Source organism: Mirounga angustirostris, unplaced genomic scaffold (assembly GCF_029215605.1).
Source record: "Mirounga angustirostris isolate CCGP_5_RB_7025 unplaced genomic scaffold, mMirAng1.0.hap1 SCAF_6, whole genome shotgun sequence".
NCBI lineage: Eukaryota > Metazoa > Chordata > Mammalia > Carnivora > Phocidae > Mirounga > Mirounga angustirostris.
The window spans coordinates 90,418,001-90,440,220 of NW_026991714.1; the positions used below are offsets into that span (position 1 = coordinate 90,418,001).

At 39.5% G+C, this 22,220-nt stretch overlaps 1 protein-coding gene across 2 annotated transcripts in view; it reads right to left on the bottom strand.

Moving 5' to 3' along the window:
- ANK3 (ankyrin 3) overlaps positions 1 to 22,220 on the bottom strand; it is a 329,559-nt gene that overhangs the window by 1,673 nt on the left and 305,666 nt on the right. For both annotated transcript variants that reach the window (XM_064594667.1, XM_045877891.3), the window contains 5 exons: positions 20,858 to 20,908; positions 18,792 to 18,878; positions 12,205 to 12,288; positions 12,021 to 12,080; positions 10,454 to 10,534 (listed from right to left, as the gene is read on the bottom strand). In XM_064594667.1, coding sequence (XP_064450737.1) covers positions 10,463 to 10,534; positions 12,021 to 12,080; positions 12,205 to 12,288; positions 18,792 to 18,878; positions 20,858 to 20,908 — 354 coding nt within the window. In that variant the 3' untranslated portion in view covers positions 10,454 to 10,462. The remainder of the gene's footprint in view (positions 1 to 10,453; positions 10,535 to 12,020; positions 12,081 to 12,204; positions 12,289 to 18,791; positions 18,879 to 20,857; positions 20,909 to 22,220) is intronic.

The window sequence follows — 22,220 nt, forward strand, 5'->3', positions numbered from 1 at the left end:
GCTTTCCACAGCACACTGATCACTGTCTTTGTGGTTTTCGAGAATGAGTTGGAAAAGACCCTCTTCGAGGGAGCCTGCCATCTCTGATCAGGTCACTCAGGTACTCGTGAAAGCCACCTCCAGCCCTTTGGGCCTCGTCTTATCTATAAAATGAGAAGGCTGACAGAGATGCTCTCTGGGATTTCGATCAACATCAAAATATCAGGGGTCTGGGGTTCTCATGGGCATAAAGGGCTAGGGATACGGAGTCAGGATAAATTATTTCAGTAACGTCCGTACGTTTTATAACAAGTGTTCACTCCCCAAAGTGCAACTCATCTTTCAAAAAGGGAGAACAGCATCATTCCTTCATTACTCTGAAACTGCTTTTCCATGCGCAAATTAAAATTAAAGACTGTCTTCCACCGCTGCAAAGAATACTTTTTCCCTCCTCCTGCCCCACATCAGTCACGGACAAGATCGACTCATTATATTTGAGCTTCTTTATGGGGGCCGCGGATATCTTGTCTTACTGGATAATCACGGCATAAAGTATCAGTGTTTTATAACCAGTCAATACAGTCAAAATAAATCAACAATTTCTGCTATGCACGCTTTCTTCATAAAACAAAATTTTCCTACATATAGTTCGTCCTCCTCTTTCAGTGTGAAAAGGTGACACGCTTGAATGCCGCCTGAGAACAAGTCCTAGCCCCTAGAGAAAACCTGAGTAAGGCAAGAACAATTTTAGGAACAATCGTGCTCATTCACTGGTAAGCAACACCCCATTTCTACAGGTCTAGGGGCACCTTCAGAACTGTGCTTCTGTTGGGGCCCATGTGTCCTCAGTGACCTTGAGGTTGTTCACTTACCCCAGACAAGTTTCTTTCCCTTTTCCCTTTAAGATGGATCACCCAGGATACCTTGGCTCAGGTCAGCGTGTTGGTATAGCACTTCCTCTGTCTGCTCTACTAGGTTCTTGCTTCCTTTCTTGTATGAAAACTGCTACTAACCTCCATGCCCCAGGTCACTAATGCTTAGAGCCAAGAACATCAAAGTGTCAATTCCTTCTGGGGTGATTTCAATATTGCCCCCCCACGCCGCACCCAACATGACTCTGCAGAAATGGTAGAGAAAGAAAATGACTCATCTGGGCAGGCCGTGTCCCAGAAAGTGGGCAAATCCGAGTGAAATCAGGATTTTCTCCCCTGTTATTACCACTTATTCCTTATCTTCTGGGCACCAGGGTTCTTAGATGGCCCTGTGATAACGTGACCCCAGTGTTCCCCTTCTGTCTTCCTAGGGATGGGCCTCAGCAATTTTCTCTAGTTGAAGCACCCCCCCCCCACTTTGTGCAGCTTAATTGATATATAATTTACATGCCATACAATTTATCTATTGTAAATATAGTCTGATAACTTTTAGGGAATTTATATAGATATGCAATCATCACTACGACCCAGTTGGACTTTTTTTGTTTTGCATCCTGTCTTCCAAAAGCCAATCCAATTTCCCAGGTTAATCTTGCAATAAGAAGCAAGGTCTTCCTCTTATCACCTCAGTGCAAGCAAATTTTATCTTTTATAGAAATATTGGATATGTTTCTATAATTTTTTTTAAAATGCTATTCATTATATCCATTTATATTCAGGTAGGATTTGAGTGATAGTTCAAAAAAAAAAAATTGGGAGTGAGTTCCCCTTGTAAATCGCTTTTGTTCTTGGTCATGCAATCAGAGTGTGGAAGGTCATTCATTGGACAAAAGACCTTATACCAACTACAGCGTTCTACAAAAAGCATGAGCGCCTTGGCCCAGAGACCATAGGCCTATTATAAAATACTGACCTTGTACAAATTGTGATGAGAGCGCCATCTGATGGAAAAGTGTGAGGGCAGGAGCCATCGAGATGACATTTCAGAAATAGAATTTGAGTCCTTTTCCCTTTTGGGGTTTAGGTAATACATGAGATAGAAGCCTCTGCATTTAGCAATCTGTCTTTGGGTTTTGCATGCTTTTCAAACCCAAAGATAGTAGAAAACAACTCAGAAAAACAAACATTCCTTTTAGTCATTCCACTATAATGTTTTTTTTAATTTTAAACATTTTTCATGTATAGAAAAACAGCTATTCAGTGGATTTTCATGGAAGTTTATATTTTACAGATGAATGTTGTGCTTTCCATATCCATTTTCAAGTCAGGGGTATGCTTGAGCTTCGAACCACCATTTCCTTTATAAGTCCACATACAGTGGTTTTTGGCCCCTAGTGCCCAGCTTAAAAACAAAAATCACCCATCTGTAGCTGGATATATGAAGCTCTCTGCAGTTCAGCCCAATCAGCCTCAATGCCTACGACTCTTCGTGGCTTTGTTTGACAATTTTCAGTGGTTCTCAAACTTGGGTGCATATTACAATGATCTGGGAGGCTTAAAAAACAAAACTAAACTAAACCCAGTAGCCAGGCTACATCCCATGACAATTTATTTGGAATTTCTTGGGGTGGAGCCCAACATCAAAAAACATTGAAAAAAACTCTCTAGATTATTTGAATGTTCAACCAAGTTTAAGAGCCAGTGATATATTCTAGAACACTGCTTATCAAAGTTTAATGTCCTCATGTATCACCCAAGGGATCTTCAAATGTGGATTCTGATTCAGGAGGTCAGGGTAAACCCAGAGACGCTGCATTTCTAACAAGACCCCCGGGTGATGTTGATACTCCACAGACCACACTAGGAGGAGCTAGACTGCATGTCAGTCATCAACACATGTTTGGAAGTTTCCAACTTCCTTCTCTTTGCTCATGATTTTGTATCCACCTATACTTCTCTTCCCCTAATCTTCACCTATATTAACTCCTCTCTATCCTTCAAGTTTGTGTCAAATGTCATCTCCATGGAAGTTCAGACTGTGCTCTCCCTAAGGAGATCTGCCTTGGCAGGGTAACTCTTACTCATCTTTAGACTTTGCTTGTTACAGCTTTAGGAGAGAAAGCCTTTTCTGATACGCCTTCCTAATAGCCTACCAAGAACGTAGATTTGTTACTCTATTTCTTTCTCTTCCTACCCATCTCTCTTTCCTTCCCCTCTGTCTCTCTCATTATAGAAGTCATGGGGCTAAGAACAATTTTTTTCTAAGCATTAATTCTAGTTACTTCATGTAATCATAATAAAAACTACAGTGCAACTTAAAAATAACTCCCAGTTCATGTAGATTTGTTCAACTGCTACCAGTAAGTGGGGCTTTTTTGAGGTTTTTTTTTTTTTTCTAGTGACCTGTGATTTTTAAAATAGGGCCAGTTAAAAAAATACAGGGAAAATATTGATCTATATTTTGGTAGTAAAAAACATACAGCACTAATAAAATTGTACAGCTATTATTATTAAATGTTATATGCCAGGCACTGTTGTGGAGTGGCTTAGCTCATTTAATATTAATAACAATAAGGTACTGTTGTATCTTCCATTTTACAGATAAGGAAATAGAGCTCAGAGCTATAAAACAAGCACAAGTTTGCACACTTAGTACATAGTAGAGCGAGAAACAGAAGTCAAGCCACCTGACTCTAGAACCCTTGCTCTTCACCTCAAAGCCAAGGCTTTTGTTTAATTAGGGATTTTTTTAAAGGGTAAGAAAAATAAAAACAAAACTATATAAAAACATATCTACTCCAAATAAATTCAGGGAAAATCTTTAGGAGTGAAGAAATTCAGGCTGCACCTCGGACTTCTGGGAAGCAGAATCAGGAGAATCTGCTGGGTGAAAATCCAGACCTGTCATTAACTATGACCACTGGGGTTTCACTGTCTCTCTCTCTTCATGCATTAGTAAAGAGGAATGAGAATGCCTGTCTTAAAATTTCCCCTGGAGTTTCTCTGCATGTGATATTAGTTTACACTTCAGAATACTTTCAGTTATCCCTGATTTCTCAGAGAACATCAGTGACACTGCTGTTCCCACTTCTCCCACTGTTCCTGGCACCCCTCACATCTTCGTCTACTTGCCACTGATCAGGCTCGTCAAGGTGCTCTTCTGGGCTGTCTTAATTCTACTAACAGCTGAACTTGCCCAGTGCTTACTATGGGCTTGCCTGTCGCTATTTAAAGTGATATACTTGTATTAACTCAGTTAACTCTCCCAACAACTCCTCGAGGTATGTTATTCTTATCCCAGTAGAGGTGAGGAAATTAAGGCACAGAACCAGTCTAAGTTCACCTAGCTAGTAAGCTCCCCAGCAATTCCCTCCACTCAGGCCATTTCATTTCTCCCCCAAATACCAAAAATGACCGCACTATGATCTCTGGCCCAGAGTTGTCTCCCTAATCATTGACTAATGTCGAGGGCCCTGCATGTTGACCATCTATGAAGCTACTTCATCACCCAGGCTACGTCAATCCCTCCTTTTGTTTTTGTGGTCTTAGGTTCTATGATTTTGTTAAATAATTACCTCTATACAAGCAACCCTGATGTCTTCAACTCTCACCCTTCCCTCCCAACACAGAACTAATCTGGTTCCTCAAATCTGTTCTCTCCTTTTCATTCTCTCTGCCCCGGTTCAGGCCCTCATCTGTGTCTCAGAACCGAGGCCCTTATGTTCAAACTCTGTCCTCCCTCTACTACTGCTAGGGTTACCTAAATCTTATATTATTCTCCTATACAAAGCTTCCAGTGGTACCCCACAGTATCCAGGATAAGGACCAAACTCCTAAGCAAAGGTCATCTGATTCTCCATACTGCCCTATCTCAAATGCTACTCTTTCTTCAAAAACTAGTTCAAATATGCACTTCCAAGAAACTTTAAAAGATCTCCTCTGTTGGAGGTAATTATATCTTCCAGTGGATGCCCTGAGCATTCTGTTTCTATCTTTTATTACATTTATGTATTTTGATTTGTGTGACTTATGATCATGTGTGCCCCTTGGACTAGACTGTAAAGTTAAAATGGGCAGGAGTTCTCTCAGATAATAATGTCAAACCGAGGATAATGTCTTACAGCGTTGTACCCTCCCTACCACTTACACAGTGTGTCACAAGCCTTTGCACATAGTAGCTAAGAAGTAAAGGAGCTCCAGTTGGCTAAACATCTGCCTTCAGCCCAAGTCACGATCTCGGGGTCCTGGGACCGAGCCCCGCACTGGGCTTCCTGCTCAGCAGGGAGTCTGCTACTCTCTCTCCCTCTGCCCCTTCCCACTGCTCGTTCTGTCTCTCAAATAAAATCTTAAAAAAAAAAAAAAGTAAAGGAGCTCTAAACGCACACAGTGACCTACTTACAAAAGCCTGTTAGCTAATCTATACTATAGGAACGTTTCTCTCATCCACTGCCATGAAACTGCATGGAATGAGCTATCCTGAGGTAAAACCAAACAAGTATGCTGGAGGGCTGAGGCTGAACATGTCGGCGATCTTAGGTGAGAGGATATAGAATAGTTTGGAGATTTCTATAAAGGAAGAGGTCAGAGGCAACCTTTTAAACTCTATTCCTCTTTAAAATCTTATTCCTCAGGACTCAATCCTGAGCTCCTTCTTTACTCCGTTTGACCCTCTCCCTAGATGATCACATCTGTTCTCTGGTATTCAACATTTATCTCTTTAGTGAGAACTCTTACATTTTTATAGGTGCGGCCCCAACCTTTCTGCGGAGCTCCAGACTTGTGCATCTAATACAGTACTTGGATGGCTCATAAGCACCCTCAAACCCAAGTCCAAGCCTCAGTGCTTGATGTTCTTTTTAAAACCCATCCTGCGTCTGTTCCTTTCTTTACTACCCAGTTGTGTAAGCCAGAAACCTGGGAGTCATTCTTGACTCAACCCTTCTTCTCATCCTCCCCCCAAGCTAATCCACCTGTTGATTTTCCTAAAACCACTGCCCAGGTCCTAGCCCTTGTCATAACTTCTGAGCGACCTTCCCCACCTGCCAAAGGTCTAACTACGTTTCTGCATTATTCTTGTATTGGCACTTGGATTTTATATTTTCAGCCCTTAAACATCTGTCCCATCTCGCTCCCCCTTGTGGGATGAGACATTGGGAAGGGCAGGGACCGTGGAAGTTTTCTTCACCATTGTACATCTCGCTTTCCACTTTCAGACAGGTGGAAGCTCAAATATGTTTTGAAGGAATGAAAAAAATGAATCAACTTTCTGGCTCAGAAGAAGTGTTGCCTCTGGCAAGCGGGGTACTCTTTCACACTCAGCTTCCATCTGGCCGTGAGATCCTGAGCATTTCCCGCAAAGAGGTGTGGCACACAGCTGGTCCACAGTCCTTTATGGTTTCTATCTGGGGACCTTCCCTTGCTACAACCTCACTAATCAGCCCTCTAATGGTATTTATGAAGTAAACATTTGGGGATTATGGCTACCTTAAAAATGAAGTTCTACTTTATTTTAAAAAAGAACAAAAATCTGAGTATTTTCATTGTGTAAAATATGAAGACGTTTACTACAGTTTGCCTATGGACATCTATTTGATTCAAATTTGCTTTTAGTTCTTTAATCACCATCAAATACTAATTAACTATGAATACGGGTAATAGTTAAGAACTTAGGTTCTGGATAAGTTCAAATTTCATTCTTTTGTTCGTCAGCTCTATAGGACCTGGAGTAAATCATTTAACTTTTCTCAACCTCAGTCTCCTCATTAATAAAAAAGATAGTAGCACTTACCTTATAGCATTGTTTTGGGGATTATATGTGGTAATGTATGTAATGATCTTACCTACTACTTGGCATACGCAATCATTTGCTATATCATGACTATTATTCATAAATAATTTCAGTAACACAGCTAAGTGCAATAGAAAGGGCAGTAGGTGGAGAATCAATCATCTTGAGTTCAGGTCCTAGTTCTACCAATCGAGCTGTATGACAGTAGAAATGTCATTGACCTCTCTGAGTCTTGGAATATTCATCTGTAGAAGGTAGCAAACAAAACTGGCCTGACCTCTCTAGAGGCTTGTTTGAAGGATACAATAAGACAAAAATGTAAAAGCAGTTTGTAAACTACAAATCACTACATACTAGTACATTCTAGTACATTTGTGCATACTATGTACAAATCTGTATAGCTGTTGTAAGCCATTTGCTTTTCCCTTAAAAACATTAAAAACAGGATGGCTGTGACTTGGTATTAAAGAAAAGCGGGTGCAGGGTTCAGATAGCTCAAAATAAAACTGGTTTTAAAATGAAAAATAAAAATTTTGATGTCACCATCTGAGACTCAGTGAAATTTGGCAGCATTCCATTTGCTCAGTTTTTTTTTTTAAAAAAGGGCAGGCAGCAGGGCTATAAAAACTCTCAATATATTTGCAAATTGATTTTTCCGCAGCACACATTCAGTGTCATGGAAATCCAGGTGGTGTTCTTGGACTCATTTCCTAAGTTCACTTATGGAAGGTAAATAAGCACCCTGGAGAGCAACGTGAGGCTTACAGTCAAATCACTGTTCTTTCCATCTGACGCATTAAGTTTGCTTTAGGCTGGAGTTATTTTCACATTCCTGTGACTTCTCTCTGAATTTCTCTCTTCTTTGAGTGGGGGAGCAAGTGAGCCAAAGCCCTGACAACTTCTTTACGGGGTGGGTTATTTGTCATTTGAAGGCCTCTTGTACATTTAGTGACCCTGTCCTGTCTGTATTCATTTACTCAGAAGGACCTAGAAGAATAGCACGGTTCTATTTTTTTGGCGTCATTTACTCATAGATACTGGGTATATGTGGCTCTAGAAAAATGGCTCAGCTGGTAGGGGCGACCGCCTTGGTCCTTTACCACCCAGAGTCTGACGCTGACCGAACCAGCGGGCAAACTCTGAGGCGCATATTGAAGTTGACTGAACTCTCTTCTAGATTCATTTCACGTATCACTTATAACCGCTTCTGCAGACCAACTCAAGACCGCGGACTCACACTTAGCGTTTTATGCAGCTACTGTGCGTACACGTGTCTTGCCCCAGGTTGGGCTGTCAGGCATGCACGAGAAGTGGGTCTGTTCTAGATACTGCGGCACAGATGCCGTGGGTCATTTTCTCCTGTCCCTCACCCTGCGTGAAAAGCAAGCCATGTTGGTGTCTCCTGATTCAGCCTGCCTGTCATTATCCTCACAGCCCAAGCCAGCGTCTATATAGTTTCCTATTCGGTTTTCTGCTCATCCGTGATGGCCACCTCCGGTGCATTCTCTGCTTGCCCCTCGAGCGAGTGATGCAGAATGTACATTCAATCACACCCCGCCCCACCCCGACGCTTTGCACAGCTTTCCTTCTGCTTTTAGTGACAGGCCAGAATCCCTAGAGAGAGGCTCATGAGGCCTGAAAACTCCCAACTTTCCACTCTCTGCAGACCCAAGGGCCAAACTCTCTGCCAGCTAAACTGACCTGTTCTCATGGCTCCTCCCTTCCTGCACACCCCCCCCCCCCCCCGGTCTGGTCTTTGCAGGGTGCTGCTATTTGCCTGGAGGGCTACCCTAGACACCGTCCAACTCCCCTCCTCCACCCAGTCACGTCCCGTGCAGTCCTTTAAACTGAGCTCAAACATTGTTTCTCAGGGAATCCCTGTCTGTCACTTCAGACCCGGGTCAGGTCTCCCGTCAATGTGGTTGAGAGTGTTGGCTCTGGTGGCAGGTTGGTATCCTATTTCTGCCACTTTTAATTTATGTGACATTGGGCAATTTGGGCCCTGTTTCCTCCCCTCTGACATGGGGATAATAAGGGCATCTCTCCAAAAGGGTTGGCTGTGAGAATTAAATGAAGAGCGGGATGGAACACTTGGAGGCGTGATATGTAGTAAATATGATTATTTCCAGAATGTTCTGCAGTTCTTGGTAGTTGTCTCAGTGCCAGTAAATACGGATATGATCAATTAGGACGAGTTAACATTAAATCTCCACAATGTAAGCTCAGGGAGGGCAAGTACCACACGAAGTTGTTTACTAAGAGTTTCTCAGTACCTATGCAGAAAGCCTCATGAAAGGAAGTGAAATAAATCTTGGCATGAATAAACACATGGTAAGGTTTTTTGAGAGGGAGGGGTTAGAAATTTATCTGGGCCTGCAGTAACAGGCGCATACCCTCACCCCAATCCTAAATCTGAGGGGAAAAAAAAAAAAGATGTGGTATATATACACAATGGAATATTACTCATTCATAAAAAAGAGTAAAATCTTGTCATTTGCAACATGGAGCTAGAGAGTATTATGCTAAGCAAAATAAGCCAGAGAAACACAAATACCATATGATTTTACTCATATGTGGACTTTAAGAAACAAAACAAATGAGCAAGTGGGGAAAAAAAAAGGAAGAGAGAGGCAAACCAGGAAACAGACTCTGAACTATGGAGAACAAACTGATGGTTAGCAGCGGGGAGGTGGGTGGGGGGATGGGTGAAATAGGTGATGGGGATTAAGGACGGCACTTGTTGTGATGAGCATCGGGTGTGGAAATATTGAATCACTATATCGTACACCCGAAACCAGTATCACACTATGTTAACTAACTGGAATTAAAATAAAAAATAAAAAAAGTTTATCTGGGCCTTAGTTACCTCACCTACAAAATTCAGGGCAATGAGACAAAGATTTCTCAGTTCCTCACCTCCACACTCAACACCAGGATTCTGGTAATTGGGGGACAGAAGATGTATGCAAGTGCAAACTGGAATTTATTCTTTTCATTTGGACCAACAGGGCTAAGACAACCGTTCGTATGCAGCCCTCAAGAAATCATGCCACTTCACCTCACAGACTTAGCGAGGTTTTCAAATTTCTTTTCAAAGCTCCATCTGCTTTTTCACCTTTCAAGTGACCTTTCCTAATTATAGCTATGTAGAAAATAATAGGACAATGTAAAATTTAGAAAACAATGTTAAAGAAAATATCCTCACCTATGAGGAAAAGTTCAATTCACACAAAGCTTACCAAACATTTAACTTTCAAAAAAATAGTAGTCCATTAACCTTCTATTTAATTTGCTTTGGTTTATATAAGATACACCAAGTAGTATATAGGGATCTCAGTCATTTCATTTAAACTTGGCAACCACTATACTTCAACCAAAATTAAATTGTCAGATGCCGTTCTGCTAAAACGGTGAAAGGCTGGATCAGAGCACATCTGTTAGAATTATTTGTTGCCAGATAGTTCTGTTAGTTGTAGAATGCTAAAACATTGCACGCTGAGCCTCAGCTCTTAGAGGAGACTCAAATGTCACTATTTACATTTGCTTCTGCAAACACCATTTACATTTAAATTCCTGACTAATTTGTGAGGAGAAAGTTTATGGACTGTGAACTGAGTTTTAGTGTGTGTATGGATGTGTACATAAAGAGAAAAATAACTCCAACTTCACACTGGGTATTCAAAGCTGGAATTCAGTGAAAAACAGAGGGAGGGGGGCAAGGAGATCGGAATCACTTATCCAGTGAAATGAGAGGTTTCATAGGAAGTTAAGGCCGACTGTTGCCGGTATGAACACACCTATCGCCTTGACTAACCGTTTACTGTTATGAATGGCTCTTCTTTTCCACATGCCGGATTTCCTTCTTTGTTGTCTTCACCTTATAACCTTCTCCCTGCTGTAAAAAGGAATGTACGCATTAAGATTCCATAGTAAAAGAGTTTTAATTATACAGCGGTTCCCATTCTGGTCCCTTGAGGCTGGATTAGGGTAAGTGAAACACAGTTGAAAGCACTGTCACTTCATGTCCCAAAATACATGCAATCAATCTATTTGGCTTAACCACACAGCCTAGCATCATGGAGGCAAGCTAGAGAGCACCGTCAGAATGAATACAGTAACATAACTATGCTTCACAAGAACTCAGTAGGTTAGTGATAAATAAAAGGTTAGTGATAATAAAAATAATAAATAGTAAAATTTTAAAAAAGGTTAGTGATAAATTTAAAAAAATGAGTAGCCTGTTCACTTCTTGTAGTAATCATCACCAAAGCCCTCAAGGCACCCAAACCCCAATTTTAAAAAAATATTATTAAATTATAATTTATTTCTTCTTAAGCCAACAGAATTTTAAGGGATCTGTTGTGTCGAGACTAAAATCTCTCAGGAAAGCACCAATCATGAACTAAACACCATGGAAATGTTGATCTGAGGGACTTTTTTTCTTTTAATCTGTGGAATTACCAGCCCCCTCCTCTTACTCCAACCAGGCATCCATTTTCCATAAAACAAGACCTCTCTTCATTGAGCACCAGGGACACTTTTCTCCAAGAGCAAGGTTGTACAAATCCTCCACTTTTACCCGCTTTATGACAGAAACGCAGTAGCCTTTCCACTTTTCTGAGTTAGTCTTGAGAAATTTTCAGTTCACTTTTTCTTACGTAAACACAGGCTATTGGAGTTTCTATTTTCAAAATGAAAAGGGTAAAGATCTGAGAAAAGGAAAGAAATGACAACCAGAGGTGTTTTGTCTGGGAGATGGAGAAGCATTTGCTGAGTTACACTGCGCAGCGGTGAGTTTAGTTCTTTCACCTGCACACTGGAAATGGACTGTTATAAACCCAAAGAGGAGAACCCCCCTCAGGTTAAGAGGAGGGAATTCAGATTTCCCTGTAGAACATACTGGAAAGGGAAAATGTATAGATTTGATGTAAGGATCCTGAACTGAGCTTTTTTGCCATTCTAACATTTAAACCCTGTACATTTGCTGAAGTGAGCGCCCTCTGTCCTGGTCCCAGGCCAGGCAGCAGGCAAGGTAAAGGCGGAGGCGGGGGGGCTGGCAGGGGGGGGGGGCACTGCCCAGGGGGCTGGTGGTGATAGAGGGTTTTTATTTTATTTCTCTTACATGCTTGGACCAGCACATTCTACCCTCCATAAATGAACTTATCTCTGTGAAAACTCTGAAGACAGTAAAAAATATATAATGTTAAAGAAGGTTAAGAAGAAAAGTCTTTTTCCTTGACCCTGATCAAATGCACAGGTTGTCAAAAGCAGCAAACACTTCAAGCTGCCACACTGCAGATGCCAGCCTGTTAGCAGCATGTTCTAGAAAGTTCACAAAGCAATTATCCTCTACTTTTTCTTTGGCGGCCCCTCTCCATTACCATGTCATCATGTTTTCTCTCTTGTGGGATAGCAATTCGTCTTATTATTTTCCGAGTGATCTGTAGGAAGCAATAGTGAGAAGTAGAGATTTTCCTGTTTTCTATTTTAAGAGGTGACACTACAGCAAACAAACAGTAGGAAATCTAAATTCCAAGAGAAGCATAAAATCCTAATGATGATTACTTTTCTGGTGATGAGGTTGCCTTCTTCATCAGTAAATTGCTCTTCTGTGACAGATTCACCAGGAATGCTTTTTGCTTCCTCTCCCTAAAGGATGTGGCATAGAGATTAGCAACCTACTAGATGGGACAGATCTCCACACCACTCCACACACCACACACATGCTCTGTGGATTTTTAGAAAAAGAAAGTATAAATTCTACTTGCTACTCGAGGGCAAGGGGAAAAGGCAGACTCCTCTGATGGTTATTTAGCAGCCAACAACATTCAAAGCACTAAACCTTAGGTATGTAACAAGAATGATGGCTAGCAGCTAACTCCAAGAAGGAAGAATGATAAAACACAGTTACATGTTGATATACGAACCAAAAGGTTTCATTTGTTGAAAAAAAAATTAGCCAATGTTTAGAGCTCTGATTAGATCATCTCATTTTGATCACAGTGTTTCTTGATTAGTCCTACCAAATCTCTCAAATAATTTTTGGGTTGCATTGTGCTTAATCTAAATTAAGATGGTACCTTAGTCGGGGCATTATATTTATTGCCCTTGTCAGTTTTTTGGTTTTTTTTTTTTTTCATTTAAAAATTCATTTACTAAGGGTAACATAGACTTTTTTTATAAGCAAAGTTCAGGGTACAGAGAAACTCTTATTTATTTTTCTTTAAAACTAAGCCTTTTGTAGGTCTTAAATGGGAATGACTCTGATGAAGTATGCAGTTTCTGACTACTATTTTCAAATGAAGGGGTCTTCTGTGATGATAGATCATCTAATCTCCATGGCTACAGACAAAAGATCAGTACTAAAGGAATTTAAAACAATGTTATCTTTCCGTTAGTGACTGCTAACTGATTTAGAAAGGGAAACTGTCAAAGATCTTCCTCTGGTGAGTTTTAAAAAATGGAATAAAGTCTTAACTCCCCATGGTGGGCTCCTGTTTTCCAGCTTGGTAGATTTGGATGGCTCCTTAATCTCTCCCTATTGGCTCTATAATTGTATAAGAAAAACCACTCAGTAAAAATAGGGCCGTATTTGCAATATATCACCTTCTTCTAGTGCCACATATAGTTTGGGGGAACAGGGACAAACATCTTAAGTGCAGACCTACTCTAGGGACTTAGTGACCTGCTGGTCAGACTTCTTGTTGAAAAGGTGGCCTGGATAATGCTATGGAACGGTGTACTGCAGTTGTTGTTCACCGGCAGTTGTTTCAGGGAAAATGGCGGATCACAGAGACGATAGCTACATTTCCGGGAGAGCCAGGATTCTAACTCTTTCAGTGTCGTTGGTCTGGAAAAGGTAGTAGTCCTGATAATTTTGTCAGCGCCAGCCAATGGTCAGAAAGTTCTGTGATTGTTTTATGTCACAGCCCATAGAAAGGCAGTGTAAAGACTAAAACATTGTCTTGTTTGGCCAAAAAATTCTGTTTTCATTCTTTTTACAAAGTACCTTTATATTCTTACAGATTGTAGGCTCACAGTTCATGATTAGGAAAGACATGGACTTATTTTCTTCACTATGGTACAGAAAAATAAGGTGTGGGGCACCTGGGTGGCTCAGTCAGTTAAGCGTCTGCCTTCGGCTTGGATCTTGATCCCAGGATCCTGGGATCGAGCCCCGCATTGGGCTCCCTACTCGGCCAAGAGTCTGCTTCTCCCTCTGCCCCTCCCCCTGCTCATGCTTGCGCGCGCTCTCTCTGAAATAAATAAATCTTTAAAAAAAAAAATAAGATGTTTCTTGCTGCTCATGTTTAGCTCCCTTTGGATTAGTTTCAGTTAGCACAGTTAAGAGGGAGAAGGAAATTGGAAAAATGTAGAGGTCTCATGCTTAAATACACTAAAATCTGCAACAAGTTTTAATTCCTGTGGTTGTGGGGAAAAAACAAATTTCATTTTATTTTAAAAGTAAAGGCATAGGGGTGCCTGCTGGCTCAGTCAGGTAAGCGTCCGACTCGATCTCAGCTCAGGTTTTAATCTCATGGTTGTGAGTTCAAGCCCTGCATTGAGCTCCACACTGGGTATGGAGCCTACATTAAAAAAAAAAAAAGTAAAGGCATAAAGACATCAAAAAAGCCAATAAAAGGTTGTGAAAGATTTCCCTCTAGTTTAAAAATGAATAAATGAGATATTTTTAAGCTAACTCAGGGAAATGTCCAGCTCTTCGCATGTAGCTAATTTGAGGATCCCAGGAAAATCCAGTAAAACAATCCTATTGGATAAGTTATGAATGTACTCTTTAGCAGGGAATGATGCCAGTTAACTGGACAGTCGCTGAGAGGAATGTGAAATAAGGTATATTTGTAAACATAGCGAATACGTAGAAGAATTTTGATTTATATTAATAGCCTTAGAAAAAAGCAAAGTCCTATTTATAAATAACAAGCCCTATAAGTTGTTGAGATTTACTCTGGCATGTGGGCATTTTCATGTTTCCTACTGAAAATTCATACTGCTTATGTACAGCTAAAGATAAAGATGCCTCTCTTAATCTTAAGTGGCCATTAAATACAGTCAATTAGTGCTTTACTAAGGCCAAAGTAAGTTGCGTGGTGATGTGGAAACTCACTAAACTGGGGGAGTGGATAAGTGAGGGGTTGATTAGATAAAGAGGGAAGACAGGAAGGAGTCAGGAAACATGGTTTTAAAAAAAAATCATCCATCTTTAATTCTGTCAAATATATTAGAGACCAAGTAGTACCCAGGAGAGGTCTTTTTTGGGCCTTTCTTTATGACAGAAAATAATCTCTAATTAGTTCCTAAAGTTCTAGAAAACAGTTTGTACTTTGAACTAAGCAAAAGTTCCCCCCAGGTCTTGTTGATGGCATTATTTTTGGCAACACCTCCCCCCCACTTTTTTCTTTCCTATTTCAAAGGAAAATTACAGCACATTTGGTGTCACAGTATCATCCCTGGTGGCCACCTTAATGAAGACTAGCTGTTCTTCCCTTTGGACCTCTGCTGGAAGCATTGCATTTCATAATTTTTATTCCTCTGTCCTTGAATAAAAGGAAGGAATAACAGTATGAGATGTACCAATTGGCTCTGATGTCTGTAACATTAGAACTTAAACTTTCCCCCCAAATGGGATGGATATCACATTTGTGACATATATAACTTAGCAAGTTCCTAAGCACTATGTGATGGTATAACTCATTATTATATTCTGAGAAACCCACTTGCTGGGAATGTGTGTACATTTTATATACATACCAATACATGTACATAAAAATAATCTGAAGCTCAGGAACAGTGGTTACCTCTGGGAAATGGAATGAGTAGATCAAACTTTATATACTTTTGATTGATGATTTGGGGAAAACTTATATGGTTAGTAAAGTTCAGAAGTAGAAATAAAAATACAGCTGAATTATATAATAAAAATTCAGTTATTTGAATCTTACCAAACTTCCTAATAGTTTGGCTGTGAGTTAATGTTTTTGTCTTTGTAATCACTAACTTAGCACATACTATAAACAAGCTCATAGGACGAGTTAATTTACTCAAGCTGCTTCTAAGCATTTGAAAACACCATGATATTATCAAATTATATAAAAATAAATGGATGTGCTTATAAAATCTAAAAATCCCCCCACAATTAGAAGAGTTTGTTCACTTGACTCATTCCTTAGGGACTTGAAAATAGTAAATGAAAAACAAAAATATAAAAACAAACTTCAGAAGAAATGGGTGAACCTGCATATGAAATTGAAGAGAAAAACCATAAAATTATACTTTCACTCCATCAGTTGTACAAACTGAATGGCTAAGAGGACGGATTGGCCTCGACTTGCAGTCATGAAGCCCTGAGCCCATCTCCTGCAGGTGTGGACACTGCAGCCCAACCTAGCTCGGGGAGGGACGGAACAACCCCAAAGTGGTTTTCAACTCTGAGAGCCTGAGTGCTAGAGGGATTACTATGGCAAACAGTCTAAATATGCTCGTCTGGCCCAAGGCTGGACAACCTCCGTGAAGAAGGCCAAATTCTCAGCATTCCAGTCTCATCAGATAATTTCCAGGAGAGACAGCCCACGGCAGCCCTGTTCCATGCCACTGGAAATGTTTTAAGTGGCCAAGTGCCTAATTTGGTCTAGGAAAAGTTATTCCTTAATAATTTGTTCTAGAAGAGAAAGAACTTAGCAAGGAGGGAAAAGCAGGTAGAAGGCACTGCACTGGAGGGCTGGAGAGCAGGCTGGGGGGGGGGGGGGTCCCAGACTGCTTGCTGCCCTGCTGCGTGGTTTTGGGTAAAGCCAACCGTCTAGTCCCTAGGTTTTGTCATCTCAGAAAATAAGTGATTTTAGTATCAATGATCCCTTTCCATCCTAACACTCTCCTATTATGTTTTTGGCAGAGGTGTTTTCCGTGTCATAAGTACTGTATATTATGGCAATTTCAAGCTCTTTTAACATTAGAAAGATAGCAACATATAGAGTGAAAAGAAAAGCAACAGAAGTGTGACACTTTCCAACAGCCCCCAAAATCTGAACAGAAAACGAGTAACCGGATCCTTATATGTGTAATTTATAATGATTTTTGTTATACCTAATTATAGCTGTTTTTGCTAGCTTTCGGTTTCTCCAAGTTTGTTTGATTCTATTGTTTATACAATGCTCTCTCCACTTATAAAACCCATGCTCTGGTCATTTCACTCAACCTCCCTAAAATTACACTAACTTTAAGCAGTGGGGAATTGGGGAGAATAGACCCCTCTGTTTTATGAAGCCATCGTAGTGTAATTTTCTCTCTTACACTTAAGCTCTTAATAAAAATGTTTATATATTACACATAATTATATATTAAGTTCAAATATATAGATAACACATTCTGACAAAACTGCTTAAAAGCTAACTTGCCAATGCATGTCTAGAATTCTAGAAGACCAAGAGAAGTAACCCTCATTGATTTGGTGGGTTTTGTGTTTTTATTGTTTTGTTTTTGTGCTCTTCAGAGTAAAACGTCTTTATCCTCTCCCTCTCACTTTTTTTTTGCAGGATTCTGTTTATTTTCTTCTGCCCTATACAGAGGAGATTCAACTTCTATAATGAGCAGCTTTTATAAGGAATGAGGTGGATTTGGATGCAACATGAGTATGTCGTATGTTAAGCATAAAAAGCAAGTTACAAGATGATTTGGTGCGCTTTTTCTGGTCGTTTCACTTTAAAATATCATTTTTTGAAGACGTTGATTCTGGGAAGGGCAAAGCCTGACTGAGCAAAGAGTATAGTTTTAACTCCTTCAGAAAACCTGTATTAAGTATTTCTTTCCCCTAATCCCAGGGAATGTGTGGGAGGTGAGTGATTATGAAGATTTTATAAGCGGGGTGAATACTTGCAAATATGCTGGATACCAATTAGTAATTTGGCTTGCCTAGATGGAATTGTCAAAGAAGTGATTCATGCTTTTGTTTTGTTTTGTTTTTAATATATATAGCTATCTATTGATTGATTTGGGGATAGTTTAAGATTTAGACAAGGACTTACTTTCTTCTCTAATGCTTCCAGAGCCTGAGAAAACCTACACTAGAGCAGATTTGGCAGATTTTCTTCTCTTCTTTCATCTGATCTACGTGAAAAGTACAAGCAGCAGGAGTTTTAGATACCTAAGCCAACTTCTCTACTCTCTCATGGGTTTCCTGACACTTTGGAAAGGGATGATAAATCTGATAAATGGTTTTCAATAGATATTTCCCTTCCTTTCCTTCTTTCCTTCCAGAGCTGTCAACCGAGGAGCCTCAAGTTATTTGGACCACATGCAAAGGCCTGTGTGTTGAAAATGGCTTCCTGGTTTCTGCAGTCAGTTATTCTAACATCAGGAAATTTCTCTCTAAAGGCAGAGTCGAGTAATGAAGACAAGCAGCAGACTGTGGGAAGCGTTCTGCCCGACCTGACCAGGCATATAAAGTCAGTGCTTCCATAGGCCTTTGGGGGGGAAATGAAGGTTTATTCATTGCTGTGCTGCAACAGGGGGAGGATGATACTTTTACATCCAGCAAAACAATGCCTCCTATGCTTACAAATACAGCCAGATTTTCTGTATGTTAGTCAAGTTAAAAGCCTTTTTCAGAAGGTTTTGCCTGATTTTGTTTTTGCCACATACATCCATGCCAGGCTAAAACCAAATTCTCAGCTACTGATCGGCAACAAAGAACTGGTTTTTACTCAAGAGCAGTTCAGGCAGTAGGAATTTGAGACCGAGGAGAGAGCCTTTTCATTATTTCATTGTCCTTCTCCATCTGACCTCACACCTCATGTGGCCTCTGACGTCTCCACTGACCGTTTCATTTGATACGAACTATTCTCTCACCAAGATAACATCTTTGTTCACATACAAGACTTTTTCAGGGAAGGCAGGAAACGAATGCCAAGAATTCTCAGACAAAATTACAGCTGCGACGAGTCAGACACAGGCCTAGACTGAATACTCACTACCATACAACACGACCCTTTCCTCTTCGTGGTGGTTCTTACAAGCTTTCAGATGTGCGAAGAAGCATATACAGAGCCGCTTACTTATCAAGCATGCTGAATTCTCAAGGCCACAAGGAAGGACTTTCTAATCCCATAGCAATGCCCCATCACAATCCGGCTACAGGATACCTTTATAATCAAACGCCGGCGAATAACGCGGGTAGTGACTCTCCGTTCTTCCTCTGAGCTCGAATCACTCTCACTGTCTTTCAAGTCCTGATAAATGCATTTTTTAGGATAATTTTACCATCACATTTAAAATAAAAGACATTCTGAGAAAGGAAATCAAAAAAGAATTACTTTCACTTGCTGGTTTTCCCTGCTAAGGAACATCACGATATGTATTTGTGAGAATCTTAAAAAAAAATTTAAGTGGAAGAAAAAAATGAAATGACTCTGTATATGTATGTATTACGTGTGTATGTGTATTAATACATATATTTAATTACATTGATCTTTGTGTGCATATATATGGTAAAGATCAATGTAATTAAATAAAAATAATTATAAGAGACATTTTGGTATCAGAAACTACATGCTACTCATTATTAGTTTGAAGATAAACTTTCATTATTTAAAACTCGTTTTAAATCTCTATACATTTGATCTGAATGGCTATGCTTCATTTGATCTACAGAAAGAGGCGTAGCATCTGATTTTTATGAAATTTTGGTCAGATTTGACAACTTTATCAAAACCTATTTTGAACTTTATAAAAAAGTAAAGAATTGACATCAGTAGAGTTTGCCACATGTATTTATATTGGGAGATTTTTAGCAGCATAATTGGCTCCTAACACACAATCGGTGCTCAGTAAGAGTTTATGCAAATGAATGAAGACATAATGTAAAACATGTAAAAACTTGGAGTCTTATTTTAAAGATCTGATATGAAACGAGGACAGAAAAAACATCTGACAGACAAGAAGACAGTATAGACAAGAATACAAGCAGTACACAAAATATTAATTTTTCGGCAATAAAGATGAGAAAAAGGGAAAAATGTGTCATGGTGAAGACTATTTACTGAATGATTTTATCTCTAAATTTTAATGGTGGAATTCTGAAAATAGTTCTGGCATTTTATTTTCTAAGTTTGCTAGTTGCCCCAAATCTGAGAGTCCCGGAGATAGAAACTGCAGTTAATATCCATTGGAAAAATCAGTGGCAGTGTTGGTAAAAATAGGGGGAAAAAAGTAAAATTGTTACAGGAGGTACAAGTGTTAGCTAAAGTGATTGTCAAATGTTATCAATGGGGTGCCTGGGTGGCTCAGTCATTAAGCATCTGCCTTCATCTGGGATCAAGCCCCGCATAGGGCTCCCTGCTCAGTGGGAAGCCTGCTTCTCCCTCCCCCACTCCCCCTGCTTGTGTTCTTGCTCTCGCTATCTCTATCAATCAAATAAATAAAATATTTTTTAAAAATGTGGCAGAAAGGTTTCTTTAAAAAATGTTGTCAGATAATAGACTATTTTTCACCCAAGTTACATTTAACAAATACTTTAAAATATAATATCAACCCTAACATTTTAAGAAACTTCACCTGAACAAAATACCCTACTGAAGAGTATGGTGTCAAAAGGAAAGTTTTCAAGTTTATTCCTTGCAAAGATATTAGCTGCTAAATTCCCTCTTTTAAAATGTTTTAGAAAAGATTGTAAATTCAGAAAACTTACAATGATCCCAGTATTGTGAAAGGAGTCACTGAAACAGCTCAAAAAGGCAGAAAGAGGAATTCATATTGTGAAAGAAAAGAATTCCCAATCAGCATTCAGGGATCAACAGATTAGATGAGGCAAAAACGAAAATTCAATCTGAATTATTCATACACAGAATTGTAAACTGGGGAAAGGTTTTCACTTGGGTAAATTGAAAAGCAGAACATATGTTAATGCAAACACTACCAAACCTAGACATCAATTGCGTTATAATCCTATCAAGAATCATCTGAGACTAGTCCCTTTCAGAAAGAAAAATGTCCATTTGGCCAATGTTTAGTTTCTACTTTCTGCCTCAAGTCTCTGCTAATTTGAAGGTGAAAGGTAGAAGATGGTAGTAGAATCTTGATCAGGATTCGTTTTAGAGAATTCTCTAGAATTGGCGAAGAGAGTAACTAGTAGACAGACAAACGGGATTGTTTCAGTATGGCTTGCCATGGGTCACTGCATGGAAAGAGGTGGAAAAGAGCAGAAGTTTACCTTGTAACAGCAAGCAGTCATCCGTGTAAGAGCCGCACCCGGACTTTTGACCTGATTTTTTAGGGGACAAAAAGGGGACTGTTTTCTGAGACCATACATCAGATGACTACTCTATTACAGTCTAGCCAAAAAAGACACATCCTGAACATCTTGGGATTTCTAGTGAGATCAGAAAGTCCCAGAAACTTTAACTCCATTAAGAACTTTTATGCTCATGAAAACTTTTTAGGCATTAGAGTAGGACCTGTAACCAATACCAAAAGCACGATCTCATAGCAATTTGAAAACACTAAGAGTAATTATGTTCCAGTACTGATGAACTCAGCTGAGCTTCCATTCAGGGTTAAGACTTTCATTTCAGACCCTCTTTTGCCTTCTCCCCGGTTCCCCAGTAGCCAATGTGTACACACCAAGTGCTTATTTATATTTAGATAATCATTTGATTTCAGAGCTTCTCTACGGATTTTTAATAGTAAACTTCCATAGTTAAGACATCACAATGTTACTGCTTCCTTCTGTATTTTGTGGACTCATTTTAAAAGGGAACATCCAAGGTCATACTGCTTAAATATGCTAAGAATTAACTGAAAGAAATCAATATTCACACCCCATTTGTCAGGAAGTGAAAGGAAGGCCTGAGAATTTTACTCCCTCTCACTTTCCCTCCTAACACACAGGAAAATGGTCAAAAGATAGCCTGCAGAAGGGAAAAGGAAAGGATATGATTAATTGATCAGCTGATCATTAGCTCCTCAGTGACTGGGAGTTTATTAATAAAGTTTTTGTAAACCATGACTTAATCATGGACTTGCTATTTTATAAAAGACTTGGGGTTTTTTTTGTTTTGTTTTTTTTTTAATCCCAAACACTGCAGTAGGTCTTAAGCACCACTGGATGTTTTAGGGAAAACTGCAAGTGCTACGATTCCAAGATGTCCATGTCTCAGCCTATACCTACTGCATGGTTCAGGAAAAGATACGACTGAGAGAGCAAAAAGCAGTAAAAAAAACGTGTAGGAAATGGAACTAATTTTTATTTTCTTATATCCATCTATGAATTATAAATTTTAGTTCAAAATTTTTTAATATCTAAAAGTGGTAAACCTCAAAGAATGAAAAAAAAATCTATTAGATGGTAAACATGTTTTAAGTACAAAGTGCAAGCAAATAATTCTATGACAGTAAGCCTTTAAAATTATTGAAAACAAATATTAAGATAATTATCGACTTAGATGAACAAACCTCTAACTTCAAATTTCTAAATGTCAACCAACAGTCGTATATACCCACCTCATATCAGGCTTGGACACTGGGTTTAATTTTTAAAACATGCTTTCAGACAACAGACCTTATAGGGTAGAACT